This window comes from Zeus faber (assembly GCF_960531495.2).
Source record: "Zeus faber genome assembly, chromosome: 1".
Classification (NCBI taxonomy): domain Eukaryota; kingdom Metazoa; phylum Chordata; class Actinopteri; order Zeiformes; family Zeidae; genus Zeus; species Zeus faber.
In genome coordinates this window covers 35686709-35702164 of record NC_137193.1, presented here as the reverse complement: position 1 = coordinate 35702164, position 15456 = coordinate 35686709, and the positions used below count along the sequence as shown (strand labels likewise).

Sequence of the window (15456 nt, the reverse complement as noted above, 5' to 3'; positions counted from 1 at the left end):
AATGTTCTCTTCTCAGAACAGAACTCTGAGAAGATTCACTGGTTTAGTCTCAACTCAACCTCTGCTTGAACTGCAGTTCAATACATTGGTTTCTCTCCAGAGGAAATGTGTGGAACCTGCACGGACCACCAGTCAGACAGTTTGACAGAAGAGAAGCAGAAGATGCTCGGGCAGCTTCTCATGTTGCTCTTTGAGAAGCTTGAGATGGTTACCTGCAAAAGAGTGATGGACAGACTGGTCACTGCAATTTGACAGTTTGTTCCAGTTCTTGCAGATTGAACTGCTGGCATCCTCTTCCTTGCTGGCAGGTTGCTCACAGGTTCTCCATAATCTGAGGATTACACTGTTGTTGATCACACAAGATGTCAACCTGCAACGCCACTCTGGGATTCATGGAAAACAGTGGATGGGTCAGTGAAGTCCAAGTTGTGAAATCTCAATCTCTTTGGTCCAGGCTATTAAAAGATGCTAGATTCAGACTCTGAATCAGGTTAACAGCAGGTTCAGTAATAGGAAACAGTCCTGGTTGTTCTTCTGACCAATAGGTCATCGGTCTCACACTGCAGGGACTTAAACACCTTGAAGGATCATCAGACGCTTCCGAGCTCTTGCTGCATTTAGAGTAGAGAGGAAACAAGGAACCCAAAGTCCTCATCAGAGTCAGATACAGATTATTGCAGATGAGTACAGACTGGATCATCACAAGCTGTAATTGGCATGTTATCACTTTCTCACATGTCACTTTTCTTTCATACCTGATGTTTGATGGTAGTATTGTACATAGTATCATAGTCCTGTACAGTTTGTACTGTGTACATTCTGAACAAGAGGCTAAGTGGCTCTAGTTTTACAGTCACAGTGGGCGATAGTGCTGCAGGTCACTGCTTCAAACCAATGACCTTCTGGGACGCTTGCATTAGATCAGATTGAGACGACACTGATATTCTGGTACACAGCTAATAACACAAGTGGTGTAAAGGAACGTAGATAATCCGTCCGGATGGCCCGCCGCGGCTCAGCTCGCATATGAACTGCAAATGAATTGCAAAATTTAACCATCATAGTGAAATACATTTTTACTGCTACAATTACATTTTAAATGAATAATTCCATAAATTTGGATGCAGAGTTGCAGTGAAAAGAAGATAGACAAGACAGATGCGTGTGGTGTTTTACTCCGAAGCACAATGATTGGTTTACTGTACGGCGCGCTATGTTGCTGCTACTTTGACATGTTGTGAATGAGCTGCTGTATGTCAACGTTATGTGACTGCTTGTCCACCATATTGGAGCGGTCAAGAGCCGCTAGTAAACAAATACGATGTGTATTGAGAGACGCAGACCTCTCTACAAAATCGACTGTAACTCGCTTAATTCTGAACCTTTTCATGAAATTTAGTTTGTGATAAATGTGAGAAATTAAACATGATACTAGTTACTTATTGGAATTAAAGTTACTAGGGGTGGATCAAATCATATTTTTTCATCCACTACCATGTTTAAAGAAGGTGTCATGCGTGCCTCATATTGCACTTTAATTGAACATTGAGTATTGTATATTAAGATTTTATTTAAACATTGGACATCTTGTAGTTCAAGTCTCTGATGCTTGCCTACAGAGTGATTGTTGCCTGGATGCTGCATTCGTCAAATGAGCACCGCCTGGCTCTGCCGGCTGCACAACAACGGCAATCCAGGCTATTCTCATTTGTAGTTCCACGTTGGTGGAACGAGCTGCCAAAAACCACCAGAGCAGGGGCCTCCCTCTCTGTCTTTAAGACCCAGCTCTTCAGAGAGTACCCCCTCTCCTAACTTACAATTACTTAGCACTATTTATTTATTGTTACACTAATGTTTCTGTTGCAATGTAGCTTGAATGATATTCCCCCTTGTAAGTTGCTTTGGATAAAAGCCATAGGCAAAAGTTCCTTGCTTTATGTGTTTTACAGAATAAATGGAAAGCAAGCAAGCGTCCATTTTCAAAGGATCAGTGCCATTGAGAGCATATATTCCCTCCTATTGGCTGTCCCCCAGCGCTGCTCATTTGTATAAAGTTGTAACCTTCTCAACTTTCCTTGTCTCTGTGACGCTGTCAGCTCGTCACCGGTCGTCGCTTCTCCCCTGCAGCTGGATGAAGCAGAGCTGTTTGAAATGCATTGCAGCCTGTCAATTTGCAGCACGCCCGTTGCCGGTGGTGTGACCATACCTTGACAGGCAGTCAGCTGGACACTACTGACCCAAACAGGAAATAAGCTGGACACTATGACCCAAACAGAAAGTCAGCTGGATGCTTCGGACCCACACAGTAAGTTTATTGTCAGAACATGAAGTGAAACAGAAGAAATCAGAAAAACAAAAATTTATTTTTTAAAAAGCGTTGGCTAGGTTCTTTACCCAGACGCATCATGGCAACTGGAAATTGTCCCACCGAGCAGGACATGAGTTCTTCGATTTTTCCACTCTTTAGAGTTTTGTCCAGTCTCCAGTCCACTCTGTGCACACTGGCAAGTGTCCACTCTGATTTCTGTCAGTGTGACTCACCACTTGATGAAGAGCACAGCGGCCAACAGAGAGTACCCCATCACCAAAACCAGGACCTTGAGCAGCCTGTCCTGTTTGTCCTCCAGCTCGTGGGACAGGATCTCGAAGAAGACAACGAACAGGAAGGTCCCAGCTGCGAGACCTTGCAGGACCAAGGACACCAAGCCGCTGGCAATGCCCTGCACCGATTGGACGCCCAGGCCCAGCACGATGCCGAGCGGGATGGTCAGGCTGACCACCAGGGCCACCTTCAGGGTGTCCCTCATGGGGAGGGATGACTTAGCCAGGCTGACACCAAGGGCGACGCCCGCTAGTGTCTCGTGGATGGCCACACCCACAAACAGACCACCCAGTTTGGCTGCGTCCTCCTGGAGGCCGAGTGCCAGACCTTCAAACACTGAGTGGGCTGACAGCGCCACCGCTAGGCTGAACAGCCGCAGGCCGCCGCCCCCAGCCCCCTCCCGCAGGAAGCCCCCGTGATGGTGGCCATGGCCGGAGGGGGAGTGGGGCGAGATGAAGGGCGTGTCGTATTCAGAGTCACTGCCCACCTCCGACCCACCCGTGTTGAAGGTCTCCAGGTCGATGAAGGCCGGAGGATCCTTTCGGAAGGTCAGGACCAGCTGCTCCACCAAGACCGTGAGGAAGAAGCCCACCATCATCATCGTCTCCGCAAGAGGAATATCTGAGCTGATCTTCAGCTCCTGGAACACCTGCTCCACCTGCAGGACAACCAGGGAACCAGGGGAGAAACTGTCTTTACACAATATCTTCATATTGTGTAAAGTTATCTGTTTTTCGGGAGAACTTCCTCCTGATCACATTATGCATTTCGATAACACAACCTGAGTATGAATAAGATAACAGTATAACCAGGCGGTGGCGGCCCACCTTCTCCCGCACGGTGGGTAGCAGGCCGTTGAAGCAGGTTGCCAGGAAGACGCCTCCTGCAAAGGTGTTGGATAGTGCCAGCACTCTGCTGCAGCGCCGCGCCTTGTGGGCGTCGGCCTGCAGGAGGCGCAGCGGAGCCAGGACACCGACCAGCATGAGGAGGAAGAGGCTGGCCACGCCCAGCAGCTTCAGCACCACGATGTCCATCATGAGGCTTGAGCGATGAAGAGGAATATGGAGCAGCTACAGGAGACTCATATCAGCAGCTCTGGGTTTAAGGATGGAACAAAGAAGATGAATGATGAATGATTAAAATATCACTATTAAACTGCACTCTGATAATGCCGGACTAATTAACGAGACAAGATTGATAGTGTTTTTTTTTTTGTTTTTTTTTTTAAATCAGTTAACAAAAAAAGAAAAGCCTAAATGAACCAATACCTTTCCAGATAATATTCTCTCGGGTATTTCTGAAACTCATGAAAGTACAGGTCAATACTAAAGGGTACTACAGTAATACATACGTCTTTCTGATTCAACTTAATACTGTTTTGTTGCCGTTTTCTCACGTCTTTGTCAGCTTTGTTACTGAGTCCGGGTGTGACGTCAGGCTTCAGCTGACGCATATCCTTAGAACGCACAACAAACACTGCGTGGCCACATTCTGTCCGCGGGCCGACCGTTGATCCAAGTATTAAGTTGTCATTCAACTGTCATTTATAACACGCAAATTAAATGTATCAATAAAAATAATAAAAACACATGCACACAACTAATACGAGACAAGCATCTGCAGATGAACGGGAGCAACGCGCAGATCTAAATGAAATATTGAAATGCAGGAGTTAAGATAAGGTCAAATAACTACCAAGGTTTAACTTTCAGGGTATTTTTTTTTATTCAAGAGGTTTTGACGGTTCCTGTGTTAGCTCCTCGTACTAATAGCTCCTCCTGCTAAGGAAGTTCGATCTCTGGCCGATTAAAGCCGTTTCCGTGCCTTTTGTCAAACTGTCTGAATGTGCAGAATTGTTTCACGTCATAAACTAAAACTCAGTTAAGATGAAAAAAGTGATTTTTTTTTTTCCCCCCCTCGAACTCACATCCTGAAGCCTCCACTGTGCGGCTGGGAGCCAAACATTACTTCCGCGTGTTACGTCACGCGGCTTCTGATTAATTGTTCAGCTGCTGCATTCGAGCCCTGTTGGAACTACGAGCTTCGTCTTTAACTGGCGCTGCGTCTGAAATCGCACACAAGCATACTTTACTTACCACGCCAGGGTAATATGTGATTTTTGCGCGTTTAGCAAATAAAGTTATACACATAGTAATTTATACGTATGACAGGTGTACTTGTCGCCATACACAGCGCCGTCGTCGTGGACAAAAGCGAGCGGAATTCCTGCGTTTTACCAAAGCAACGGTGCTGCCATTTATCATGGAACATAATGTACCGGACAGGTTGACGTGCTGTATCTGCTGACATGGGTTTTTCTAACATGTTTTGCTACGCTGACCATTTTAACAGCCTACAAGTCTTGTAGTAGAAATTATAACATAACAGTAACCAAAAAAAAAATCAATTCGGGTGACAAAAAACCGTACACATAAGGCACTTGTTTACTAATTTACTTAATTGTAATATTTTAAAGTTTACCCCTTTTGCTACGGTTGATTTTAAAGTTGAAAAAGCAAGAACATAGAAATTTGTCATCCGGGGACAACTCTCCATCTTGGAGTAAATACATTTCGAAACGAGCGGCAACAATTCCCACTGACTTGAAGGCAGCATGACTGCCTCCTGCTGGACAAGTTGAATAGAACTGCAGTGAAACGCTGCAGCTTCATTTTGAAACAAAGTTAGAAACACACTGGAAGGTTTTCACACATTTTATCTTGGTGATAGAACACACACTGTTTACAACGCTGCTTCTGTTACTAAATGTAAGGTCATAGTTAAACACATTTTCTGCTTCTTTTCAAACAAAGTCAATCTGGACACGTCACCTTGTAAGAGCCGTAAAAATGAGCAGTGCAGCTATTTTGTACAGAACACACCTTCCTTCCAGTCCCTAAATGCTTATTTGACATGTCTGCTCCAGAACTGTGTGGTGTTTGGACCAGGACGTGGAACACAGGACAGACAGGAGCCCAGGTAGGAGGTCACATGTTGAACTGCTCCTTTAACGCTGTGCAAATAGTCTGAGCGTTTCTATGACAACAGATGCTCCATGCACTCTCAGCTCAGTCACACACAGTCACACACACAGTCACACACACTCTCCTGGTGGACCTGTGGGAGGAGACACGCTGTTTTACTGTTTACATGGTGGATCTGAAAACACAAGGTGGAACGTTCTAACAAGGTTTGATCACATGACATTTTATCAATTGATCTCAGCTTTTAGAATAAAACTAAAACAGATTAATGAATAAACAGACAATTGATCAAACTGAACTATCAATAAAACTAACTGGTCGGCTGCGTTTACTGGTGGATATTTACTGGTCGGCTGTGTTTACTGGTGGATATTTGCTGGTCGGCTGTGTTTACTGGTGGATATTTACCGGTAGACTGTTTACTGGTGGATATTTACCGGTAGACTGTTTACTGGTGGATATTTACCAGTAGACTGTTTACTGGTGGATATTTACTGGTAGAATGGTGTTTACTGGTGGATATTTACTTGCAGGCTTGTGTTTACTGGTGGATATTTACTGGTCGACTGTGTTTACTTGGTTGTCATGGCTGCTCCTCTTGGCCAGAGCTGGACAGTCGATTACGGATCTGGCTCCTCAGCTGTTCAATCAGTTCAGGGTTCTCCTGTTGCATCTGTTGTGCAAACTGCTGCCCCCTGCAGGACAAAGGGGGACGGACATGCATGCAAACCACTTATTTTGCTTTGAAGTCATGGCTGCTTCAGGAAGTAGGCAAACAAAGCAGGAAACTACGACGTACGCCTGAATCAGCCCTGAAATGTCTCCAGGAGCTGCTGCTGCTGCTGCACTTGCTGGTCCAGGGGCGGCGGCGGCGGCGGCAGCGGTAGTGGTGGTGGTGGTGGTGGTGGAGGTGGCGGCGGCCCCTCCCATTGGACCGTAGGCTCCGGACATCATCCCAGACATTCTAAACAGGAAGTAGACAATCAGCCGTAGCCATCCATTCTGTACCACAACAGAAGGTGGAGCCACTGAGCAGGAACCAAGAGCCAGCGCACGGCCTCCATTGGACCAGGTGACCCACAGAGCCTCTACTGCTCCAGCTCTGTGTTGTGGGTTCATTATTTGTGGAAAGCTGTATGAAGTGTAACTCACAGCTGCTGGACTTGAGGATTATTCATCAAACTGGATGCCTGAGACACACACACACACACACACGTTATGGAGCTTAGCTGATTCTTAATGTTACATTTTAAATAATGTTTATGAATATAATATTTACACAGATAAGCATCTCACCATGTTCATGAAGCCAGGGTTACTGATCAGACCGGCCAGGTCCACACCACCCCCTGCTGTCTGAAGGACACACAGCAGGACAACAGTGTTATTTTATAGACTAGTGTGTTAATACTGGTGTATACTGCTGTGGTGTGTACTGCAGTGTATTGCAGTGGTATGTGTCCTGCAGTGTACTGCTGTGGTGTGTCCGGGTCTCATGGCTTACGGGACTGGGGGTGTCAATCTTCTGCTCAGCGATCTTCAGGTTGGACTTGTACGTCTCGTTGTCTGGATCCAGCTCCAGAGCTTTCTGGTAGAAAGTCACTGCTTCAGTGTGCTTGTTTAGACTGGCCAGGGCCAGACTGGAGGGTGAGACAAGAGAGAGAGAGACAGGGGGAGAGGACAGGAGAGAGAGAGACAAGAGGAGAGAGAGAAGAAGAGAGAGAGGAGAGGGGAGACAGGGGGAGACAGAGAAGCAGACAGTTAGATGAAAGGTGGAAAGTCAGCCTACAGTCATACTAGTTGTTGGTCAGAACATTCCTGGGAAATTATGGGATGTCCAGTTAGAACCATGAGAGAGCTCCGTCACCTCCACACGGGACAGCATGGCCAGAGGAGCGTGTAATGTACAGGTACTGAGTGTATTACTGTGTATTGCTGTGCACTTGTACCCCATTCTGCCATAGGCCTTGCTGTAGCTGGGTTCGATGCCGATGGCCAGCTCACAGTCCTGCACAGCTCCAGCATAGTTTCCCAGTTTACTGTACGCTGCCGCTCTGGGAGAGAACACAGGAAAACACATTAAAAACAAATAAAAAATTCATTGAAATACATTTAAACCCAGTATACCATGTTAACCTCCTCAAGCCTGCTTTATAGACTAAGCAAGCAAGGCGTGTGGCTCATGGTGCGCAGACTACCAGAGAGAATAAGAATTTATAGTTGACACAGTGCTACCGTGGTGATATTCTCCTGAAAGACAAAGGGCGATGTGCACAAACCACCATGGGAAACAGAGAACTACTGTAAACCCTACAAAGAAGCCCTGAGAGAAGGATATGAATCTAACTATATAGGAAGGAATCTCTGTATGTCTGTCTGTCTGTCTGTCTGTCTGTCCATCCGTCCTTCAATTATTTTGACAACTGTTCATCCGATCTACTTCACATTTGGCAGGTGTATTGCTGGAGACCCAAGGACAGTGTCGAACTTGGTGAACTTGGTGAAATTTGGAAAAGTGACACGTTTAATATTAATAAACTTTCAATGAACAGCGAGCGGGCGGGGCTTCCCGTGAGAAACAGTGAACCAATGGGGGCGGGGCTTCCCGTGAACACAATCGGCCCGTTCCGAACCGGCATGTTTGGTTCAGACACTTGACATGTGTTATATGAATAAACTTTGAATAAACATGCAAACAGCAAGTTTATCCAAAAGCGCGACTTGGGTCCGTTTTTTTTCCGTAAGAAAGAGTATTTCCCTGGTGGTTTTTTACTGCGACTTTCTCGAACAGGCATGTTTTGAACAGGCACTACACTAGTAACTAGAAAAGAGCAGTAAAATTAAAATAGAAAGTGTTAAATGTATGTATATTTTTGTAGTCAGTAGGCCTGTCGCGATAGCTACTTTTGTTGGATGATATATTGTTCCAGAAATCACCATCTTCTTTCGGCTGCTCCCGTTAGGGGCCGCCACAGCGGAAATAATTGCAATAAGCGAGTCATTTTAAGACTATCGCTAAGATTTTATGCCATTAATATAATGATTGTATAATAGCCTAATAGTGAAAGTACACCCTCTCAAATAGCAATGAACTTTTAATTCTTAAGAATATTCAGACATTTTAATGTGAAAAATATTGAAATATCCTAAATATATAAAAACAAATAAAATAGAAACACAAAATAAAACAAGATTTACATGGCTACACATGGCCTAGCTCACACACTCACTGTGTGTGTGTGTGTGTGTGTTTTCCCATTTGTATTTATTGCATTATATGTATTTGTGGATTGTGACAATTCCATCCATAACGTGTTTTTATTAACTTTGAAACGTACAACATTTCAGCTTCATTACATGATTAAGCTGGCACTTTTGTTCAAAGCCATTTCCAAATACATTTTTCCATAAGTTCAAATATAAGTAGAGTAGTTATTGATATAAAAAACAGATTGATGCTAGGGGCAGCAGAAAGCAACAGGTCGTTTTGATTGTAAATTCCCACATGACTTGAACGCAGCATCTGTAGGAGTAACAGTGGCAGTCCACCATGGATTCTAGCGTAGATACAACTCAGCCAGGGACTATGATCGTGGTCACTGTGAAAACACCAAAAGATAAGGAAAAGCTCCAGATTTCTGAGGATTCTGCAGAGGTCCAGGCTAGTATAAACCTAGCTTAAAGCAGGCTTTAAAGGAGAAACACTGGAGGGAACCATACAGTATAGAGATGGGACTGATCCAATATCGGATGTACTCAAATGTACTCAAGAGTATAGTTTGGTGTTATAAGTACTTTGAGTTTGGAGTTAGACACTTTACATCAGTGTTTGTTACATTTTACCAATCTTCTGTCAGAGATGAAAGTAACCAGATACATTTACTCCCATTTCTGTACTGAAGTACACTGCTGAGGTAATGGTGCTGCTTCTACTGTCGTGTTGGGTTGTTCATGAACAATCAGATTCTTTTGAACAGCTCAAAATATTTTCCTTAAGTTTTACAGTTTTATCTCGTTATCTGTTTAAGTTGCTGTCTCCTCTACTGTTTTGTTCCCAATCACACTGGAACCATGACACACCACTTTTCCTGTGTTTGTGACGCACCAGAATAAAAACGGCATTTCTCCAGCCAATGTGAAAGGTGTCAATTGCCTATTTTTAGCAGGTCAACCCGCTAATTTTGGTGTGAGGACGATATCAGTGTGACTTTTTCAAATTTTTCTTAATTCTGTTTCTTACAGTTTACGGATAACTCTTCAGCTGTTTTAAACCTATTTATTTGAATGGAGTAAAAAAAATATAATCATTTATGTCTCAAAATTCTAATTCATATTGGAACGGGCAAGACTGGCCTGTAAACAAATACAATTTAAGAGGGGAGCTGTGGTTTTTCTTGATAAAAAGCACTATAACATTTACATTTCTCAACCCATTTCAATGAGTCGTTTACTGATCTTCAGGGAGAAAAAAATTGCTGCTTTTTTTCCTACTCCAGGTAGGAAAAGAGAGCTCAGGTATCAGAATCAGTATTGTATCGGCACATATGTATCAGAATCGGATCATATCGGAACTTGAGATTCAAGTGCAATCTGCCGCCTTTCATTCGAGTTTTCTGCTTTATCAGAACAACAGTGAAACTCTTTTATACTAGTTTCCCTCTACATGGTGTATTATTTATTCTATATATCAATACATATATCATCTTATCATTCCACACCAGCATGTAGTCGTGGGTGTAAAGCAGAGTTCACTTCCTGTAAATTCTACCTTTTCTTCCAAAGTATTTATCTTTAGTAGTTTCAGTACTGTTAGTACTAGTATTTACCTGTTGCAGTAATACACAGCGTTCTGGGGGTTGAGGGCGATGGCCTTGGAGTAAAACTCGACGGCAGCTGAATAGTTCTCCACCTTCATCTGGTCATTCCCTAAAAACATACATGGTTTCCCAGGTTGGAGGTGTAAGGTCAAAGTAATGCTGAGCACAGCGCCACCTAGTGTTCGGTGGAGAACCTACCGTCTGTTTTGAGCTGCTCTGCCTGGTCCAGCTGCTCCTGGCTGATGGAGTCTGCACTGGGCTCCACCTGGACGAGTGGAGGTGCCGGAAACTGCAGCAGAACAACACAAAACAACACACCTCCATCAGCACTACCTGCAGCACCAACACAACACCGACTTCAGAACACACTGGTTCATTGACAGTTTGAAACAACGCCCCCTGGAGGTTAGGTCACTCCACCTGCTTTGTTGAAGTTTCAACTGGAAACTTGATCTGGAGCAGCTTAATCAGCACTAGTTACTATTTTATATATTGTACAGCCATATTTTTACTGCCCATTGTTTATTTTATTGATTTTATTGTAATTATTTTAGGTTCCATGTTTTCTTTTCTAGTTAATTCTTAGGATTGTTGCATATAGCCATTTTATTTTCTATATTAATCCTTTTCGTTTTGAGCTGCTCTCATGAATAAAGTATCTACACAGAGATGATATGGAAGCTTTTGGAACTCACCATCCTGTCCTGGATCTGCTTCTTCCGTTTCAACTCAATGTGACAGACTGACCGAAACAACCACTCCACTACAGTTGCCTGCTTTGCCATTTTCTCAGCAATTTGGCAGTTTTTGAAAAGTCACTTGTGGGTAAAAGCTAATAAGAGACCCGCCTCTCCTTATCAGCTCTGAAACACGTTTCAAGAACAAAGTGAAAAAAGTTAAAAGCTAACTGAAATACACAGCAGAGTACTGTGTACTCACAGCCCAGTGAGCTAAGGTAGTGGAATATTACAACTATCACCACAGCCCTGCAGAATATAGTGTAATACAACGTATTATACGATAATACACAATAACAAAATAGTGATTAGTGATAGTGAATAAGTGATTATAGATTACCTTTTTCAATATCTAGAAATAGATTAAATGTTTAATGGTGAGGTTAAAAACTGGCATAGTTTTAAGGGCTTTGAGCTGGAAATTGAGTATGACCTGGCAATCTTGACAACATCTGAGCAATGGCCGAACGATTAAGCGTCACTCAGATTTATTTTGTTATTCCAGGACAGATTTCAGAAGATGAAAAAAAAAGTTAAACATAAAAGTACAGTTTAGTTTGACATCTTATGTATGGGGATTATCAGAGAATATCACCTCGTGTGAAAACTTGTAGCCCCAGAATTTTAATATAAATAAAATAATCTTTAATTTTTAAACTGAAAATGCCAATTTTTGGTGTTCTGTCATGGAAAAAAACCCAAAACAATTCTCCCTCATCTTTGACCTGCACAGTGACAAAGGGGTTGGTCCGTGCTGCCCCCTGGTGGCTTCTGCTGCGTTTCAGTATTTCATGTCGTACATCCTGATATGTCCCCCCTCCCCCTTTCCAGAAACTCTCACCTCAGCCGTGGCAGAAGCAAAGATCTCCACTAACGTCTGAGGAACGGCCAGACTCTGGTCGTCCGTGGAAACCTCGAAGGCTGTCTCCAAACACTGCACAGCCACTGGAATGAGCGAGCGAGCGAGCGCACACACACACACACACACACACACACACACACACACACACACACACACACACACACACACACACACACACACACACACACACACACACACACACACGTTGGGAATAATCTCTTCAGTGGTAATATCTACACTACAGAGACATTCATAAACTATTTCAAAACAGGCTTTTCCCTCATTCGACCTTTTTATTTCACGTTTTTATTTAAATCTCTTGACGATGTGAAGCTACTAAATGATTAGAAACATACATTTATGACTCAGCTGAGCAGCCTGTGATATACACTCAGCGTCCACTTTATTAGGTAGATATGTACAATCCAATGTAATGCAATACACCAGCTCTGCCATGAGTTCTACTTGATGATATTAATAATGTTCAGGTTTTGTTGACATACAGTCCGAATTGTGGAAATTCAATTATATGTTTATGACTGAGGTCATAATTCAATGTGGTGTTGTGCTAACTAATATTATATTGAGGTGTTTCTTATTTATTTAATGTTTTGTCTATTGACATACATGAGGGGGACAGAATATTAGAAACACCTCTGAATGCAGCTCAGTACACCACCACCAACAACCAAGACCCTGATGCACGGTGGCACAGTGCATTGCACTGCTGCCTCACAGCAAGAGGGTACTGGGTTCGATTCCCGCCTGGGGCGCTGTTGGCACTGTGCTCAGCACACTGAGTGTACGAGTGCACATAGATGTACAAACACCTTGGATGTGACATCTAGATTATGTAACTCTAGGAAGCTGTGATATCGATATGCTGCCAATCTAGGGTGCCGTGACATCTATCTAATGAAGATCTAAGATACTGTGACATCTATCTGGTGTAGCTCTGGGATTCTGGGATATCTAACTGATGAAGATGTAGGATACTGTGCCATCTATCCAGTGTAGATCTAGGGTGCTGTGATGCAGATCTAGGTCTGTGGCCAACCTTCCAGACTCTCCTGGGCGTCAGGGCTTAGCTCCCCGGAGTGCAGCCTGTCATGCAGAAAGTGGATGATGGAGAAGGCGAGTCTCTTGGTGTCTGTCATGGTGCTGGAGGTCTGGACCTCTCTTCTACAAACCCTGCACAGCAAGAAGCTACAGTAAGCATTTTCAGATCGTACAGTTCTGGGGACTCGGTGAGAGTTCTGGGGAGAAGAACCAGATACCCTCAAGGGCTTTTTTCCGTTCGCATTCGAACCACCAGTAGGAATGCTGAAGGGACGTGAGCCAACTCTGTGTTATATTTAGTTTATAAATAGTAACTAATTTCACACACACACTTATTTCACACAGTTCCTGAACAAATTTGAGGCAGGAAATAAGCAATACTAAATCTTTTACAGGAATTACATTACATTTAGCAGACGCTTTTATCCAAAGCGACTTACAATTGTTCAATCACTGACGGACGCAGCCATCAGGAGCAATTAGGGGTTACGTGTCTTGCTCAAGGACACTACAGCATGCTAGCAGGAGGAGCCTGGGATCGAACAAGCAACCTTCAGATTACTAGACCACCAGCTCTACCGCCTGAGCTACCATCCCCCAATCTTCACTAATATTAGATCTACAAGGCCAAATTTAAAAGTGTGCTCTGACTTTTGTAAGGCAAGGGCATGCATCGGGACACCGTACGCTGATTTTTTGTTTCATTCAATTATTGTGGGGAAATAAAATACATTTAATAAATACATCTACAATAAAAATTCAATTTTTTGGGGGGGGGGTTATTTTTTATTACCGCTGAGTGTATGTGGGCTGGTCCCCACCCAGAGCGATGGGACTCAACCTTGGTGGACTGTCCGCAGTCCGAGGGAGTGGCGAGGGACTGTGGTCTTACGTCTGGACCAATCACTGTGTACTTATGTCACTGAAGGTTCCCCTTATGCCGGTTACTCCTTGCCCTGAAGTGGGAGCAAAAAAGTCCCTCATGAACGGGGTTCTAAGAACTACGATCGTTCTTAGTTTGGACACAAAAAAGGGACAGTTCCTTCAATAGTTCTTAGAACTATGAAAAAGTTCCTGCGGTGTCAAAATTCCTAAGGTGGGGTCCTTACAGCGGTCCGCAGCAAAGTTATTAATAGTTAAACTTCACCATTATTACATTTAAATGAGACTGTCCAGTAATGACTGTTTCAATCATCGTTTCACCGTTATCTCCCTTCACTAGAGTAGAAAGACTAAATAAGATCTATTGATCACTGATCACTGATCAGATTGGATCCAGACTGATCAAATGGGGTTCTAATGTGGATCAATCTGGACTTCGACTCCGCTGTTTCTCTTCTGCTTTGACCATTCTGGGGTGGACTTCTGGGGTGGACTGACTGGTGCGTTTAGGGTCGCTGTCCGGCTGCAGGACCTAACAAACGATGTTGCCCTGTTTCCTGGTGGTGGGAGGAGAGCTCTGCAGATCCTTGGACGTTCCCCTGAGGTTTTTTGTGTGACCTCCTGGAATATTATACACCTTGAGGTTGGACCAGGTAGGACCAGCGGTTGGACCAGCTAGGACCAGCGGTTAACCAGGTAGGAACAGAGGTAGGACCAGCGGTTAACCAGATGGGAACAGATGTAGGACCAGCGGTTAACCAGATGGGAACAGAGGTAGGACCAGCGGTTAACCAGATGGGAACAGAGGTAGGACCAGCGGTTAACCAGATGGGAACAGAGGTAGGACCAGCGGTTAACCAGATGGGAACAGAGGTGGGACCAGCTGGTCAGTTAACCTGCCTGTGGAACATTCCAGCAGCATGACTCTGTGGAAGCTACCGTTAGCCGTTAGCCGCTAAGCTTAATGCCAGCCCGGAGTTCTTTCTAAGGGGCTGCTGAAAAGCCGTTAGCTGCTTAGTTGGCTGGTTAGTTATCCTCAGCTCAGTAAGTCAAGACTACACCGCCAACCTGCTGGCTATGTTAAAGAGCTAACTGGTTCTACAGTCACAGTTAGCTTAGCGCTAGCCGCTCGAGCCATGCTAACCAAGATCCACCACCCAGCAGAGGCACGGTCACCTTAGAACTAAGCAGCGGAGTTGGGTGTCCATGTGGGATGTTAACGATAAAACATCCTAAAATGGAGAAAGCAGAGTTAGTTGAGCAATTTAGTGGAAAGTTAGTTTCACTAACCAGTGACGTGATGCAGCTGCTCCTCAGTGTGTTCCTACTGCTGCGTGGCCACAGCGACCCCTGCCCGACGGAGGAGCGGTGAGGACTTGTACTAGTGGAATAGCACGGGGAATATTGCTCATAAAATAATATACACAGTAACCTGCCAACCTGACAGGAGCACCGTTAAATACTTATACTGTTTATAGTAGCACTAGAAGGAGTACTAGTAGTAATAAACAAA

General features: G+C 44.1%; 2 protein-coding genes across 5 annotated transcripts; both read right to left on the bottom strand.

Annotated features, from left to right (window-relative positions):
- Positions 1–2307: 2307 nt before the first annotated feature.
- LOC307243670 (zinc transporter ZIP3-like) lies at positions 2308–4584 on the bottom strand. Its single transcript, XM_080018565.1, has 3 exons — positions 4530–4584; positions 3430–3697; positions 2308–3260 (listed from the first exon to the last, which is right to left on the bottom strand). The coding sequence occupies exons 2-3, from the start codon at positions 3637–3639 to the stop codon at positions 2538–2540; spliced, it is 933 nt and encodes a 310-aa protein (XP_079874691.1). The 5' UTR covers positions 3640–3697; positions 4530–4584; the 3' UTR covers positions 2308–2537.
- A 719-nt stretch (positions 4585–5303) lies between these two features.
- sgta (small glutamine rich tetratricopeptide repeat co-chaperone alpha) lies at positions 5304–15296 on the bottom strand. Of its 4 annotated transcripts, XM_080013075.1 has the most exons (13): positions 15234–15296; positions 13855–14017; positions 13060–13193; positions 11982–12085; positions 10602–10692; positions 10413–10512; positions 7536–7640; positions 7091–7226; positions 6883–6942; positions 6739–6776; positions 6386–6550; positions 6163–6281; positions 5304–5719 (listed from the first exon to the last, which is right to left on the bottom strand). In XM_080013075.1, the coding sequence occupies exons 3-12, from the start codon at positions 13157–13159 to the stop codon at positions 6170–6172; spliced, it is 1011 nt and encodes a 336-aa protein (XP_079869201.1). In that variant the 5' UTR covers positions 13160–13193; positions 13855–14017; positions 15234–15296; the 3' UTR covers positions 5304–5719; positions 6163–6169. The 4 variants fall into 4 exon arrangements, with proteins under 4 accessions (XP_079869201.1, XP_079869202.1, XP_079869200.1 ...); XM_080013076.1 differs by lacking the exon at positions 13855–14017 and having other exon boundaries at positions 15234–15279; XM_080013074.1 differs by lacking the exon at positions 13855–14017 and having other exon boundaries at positions 6146–6281; positions 15120–15241.
- Positions 15297–15456: the final 160 nt, after the last annotated feature.

Coding starts and splice junctions, on each gene's coding strand:
- LOC307243670 (XM_080018565.1), bottom strand. CDS start 3,639: ATGATGGACATCGTGGTGCTGAAGCTGCTGGGCGTGGCCAGCCTCTTC. Junction 3,261..3,429: donor TACCCACCGTGCGGGAGAAG/GTGGGCCGCCAC, acceptor GTTGTCCTGCAG/GTGGAGCAGGTGTTCCAGGA.
- sgta (XM_080013074.1), bottom strand. CDS start 15,151: ATGGACACCCAACTCCGCTGCTTAGTTCTAAG. Junction 12,086..13,059: donor CGCCCAGGAGAGTCTGGAAG/GTTGGCCACAGA, acceptor CGCTCATTCCAG/TGGCTGTGCAGTGTTTGGAG. Junction 6,551..6,738: donor AATCCTCAAGTCCAGCAGCT/GTGAGTTACACT, acceptor CTTCCTGTTTAG/AATGTCTGGGATGATGTCCG.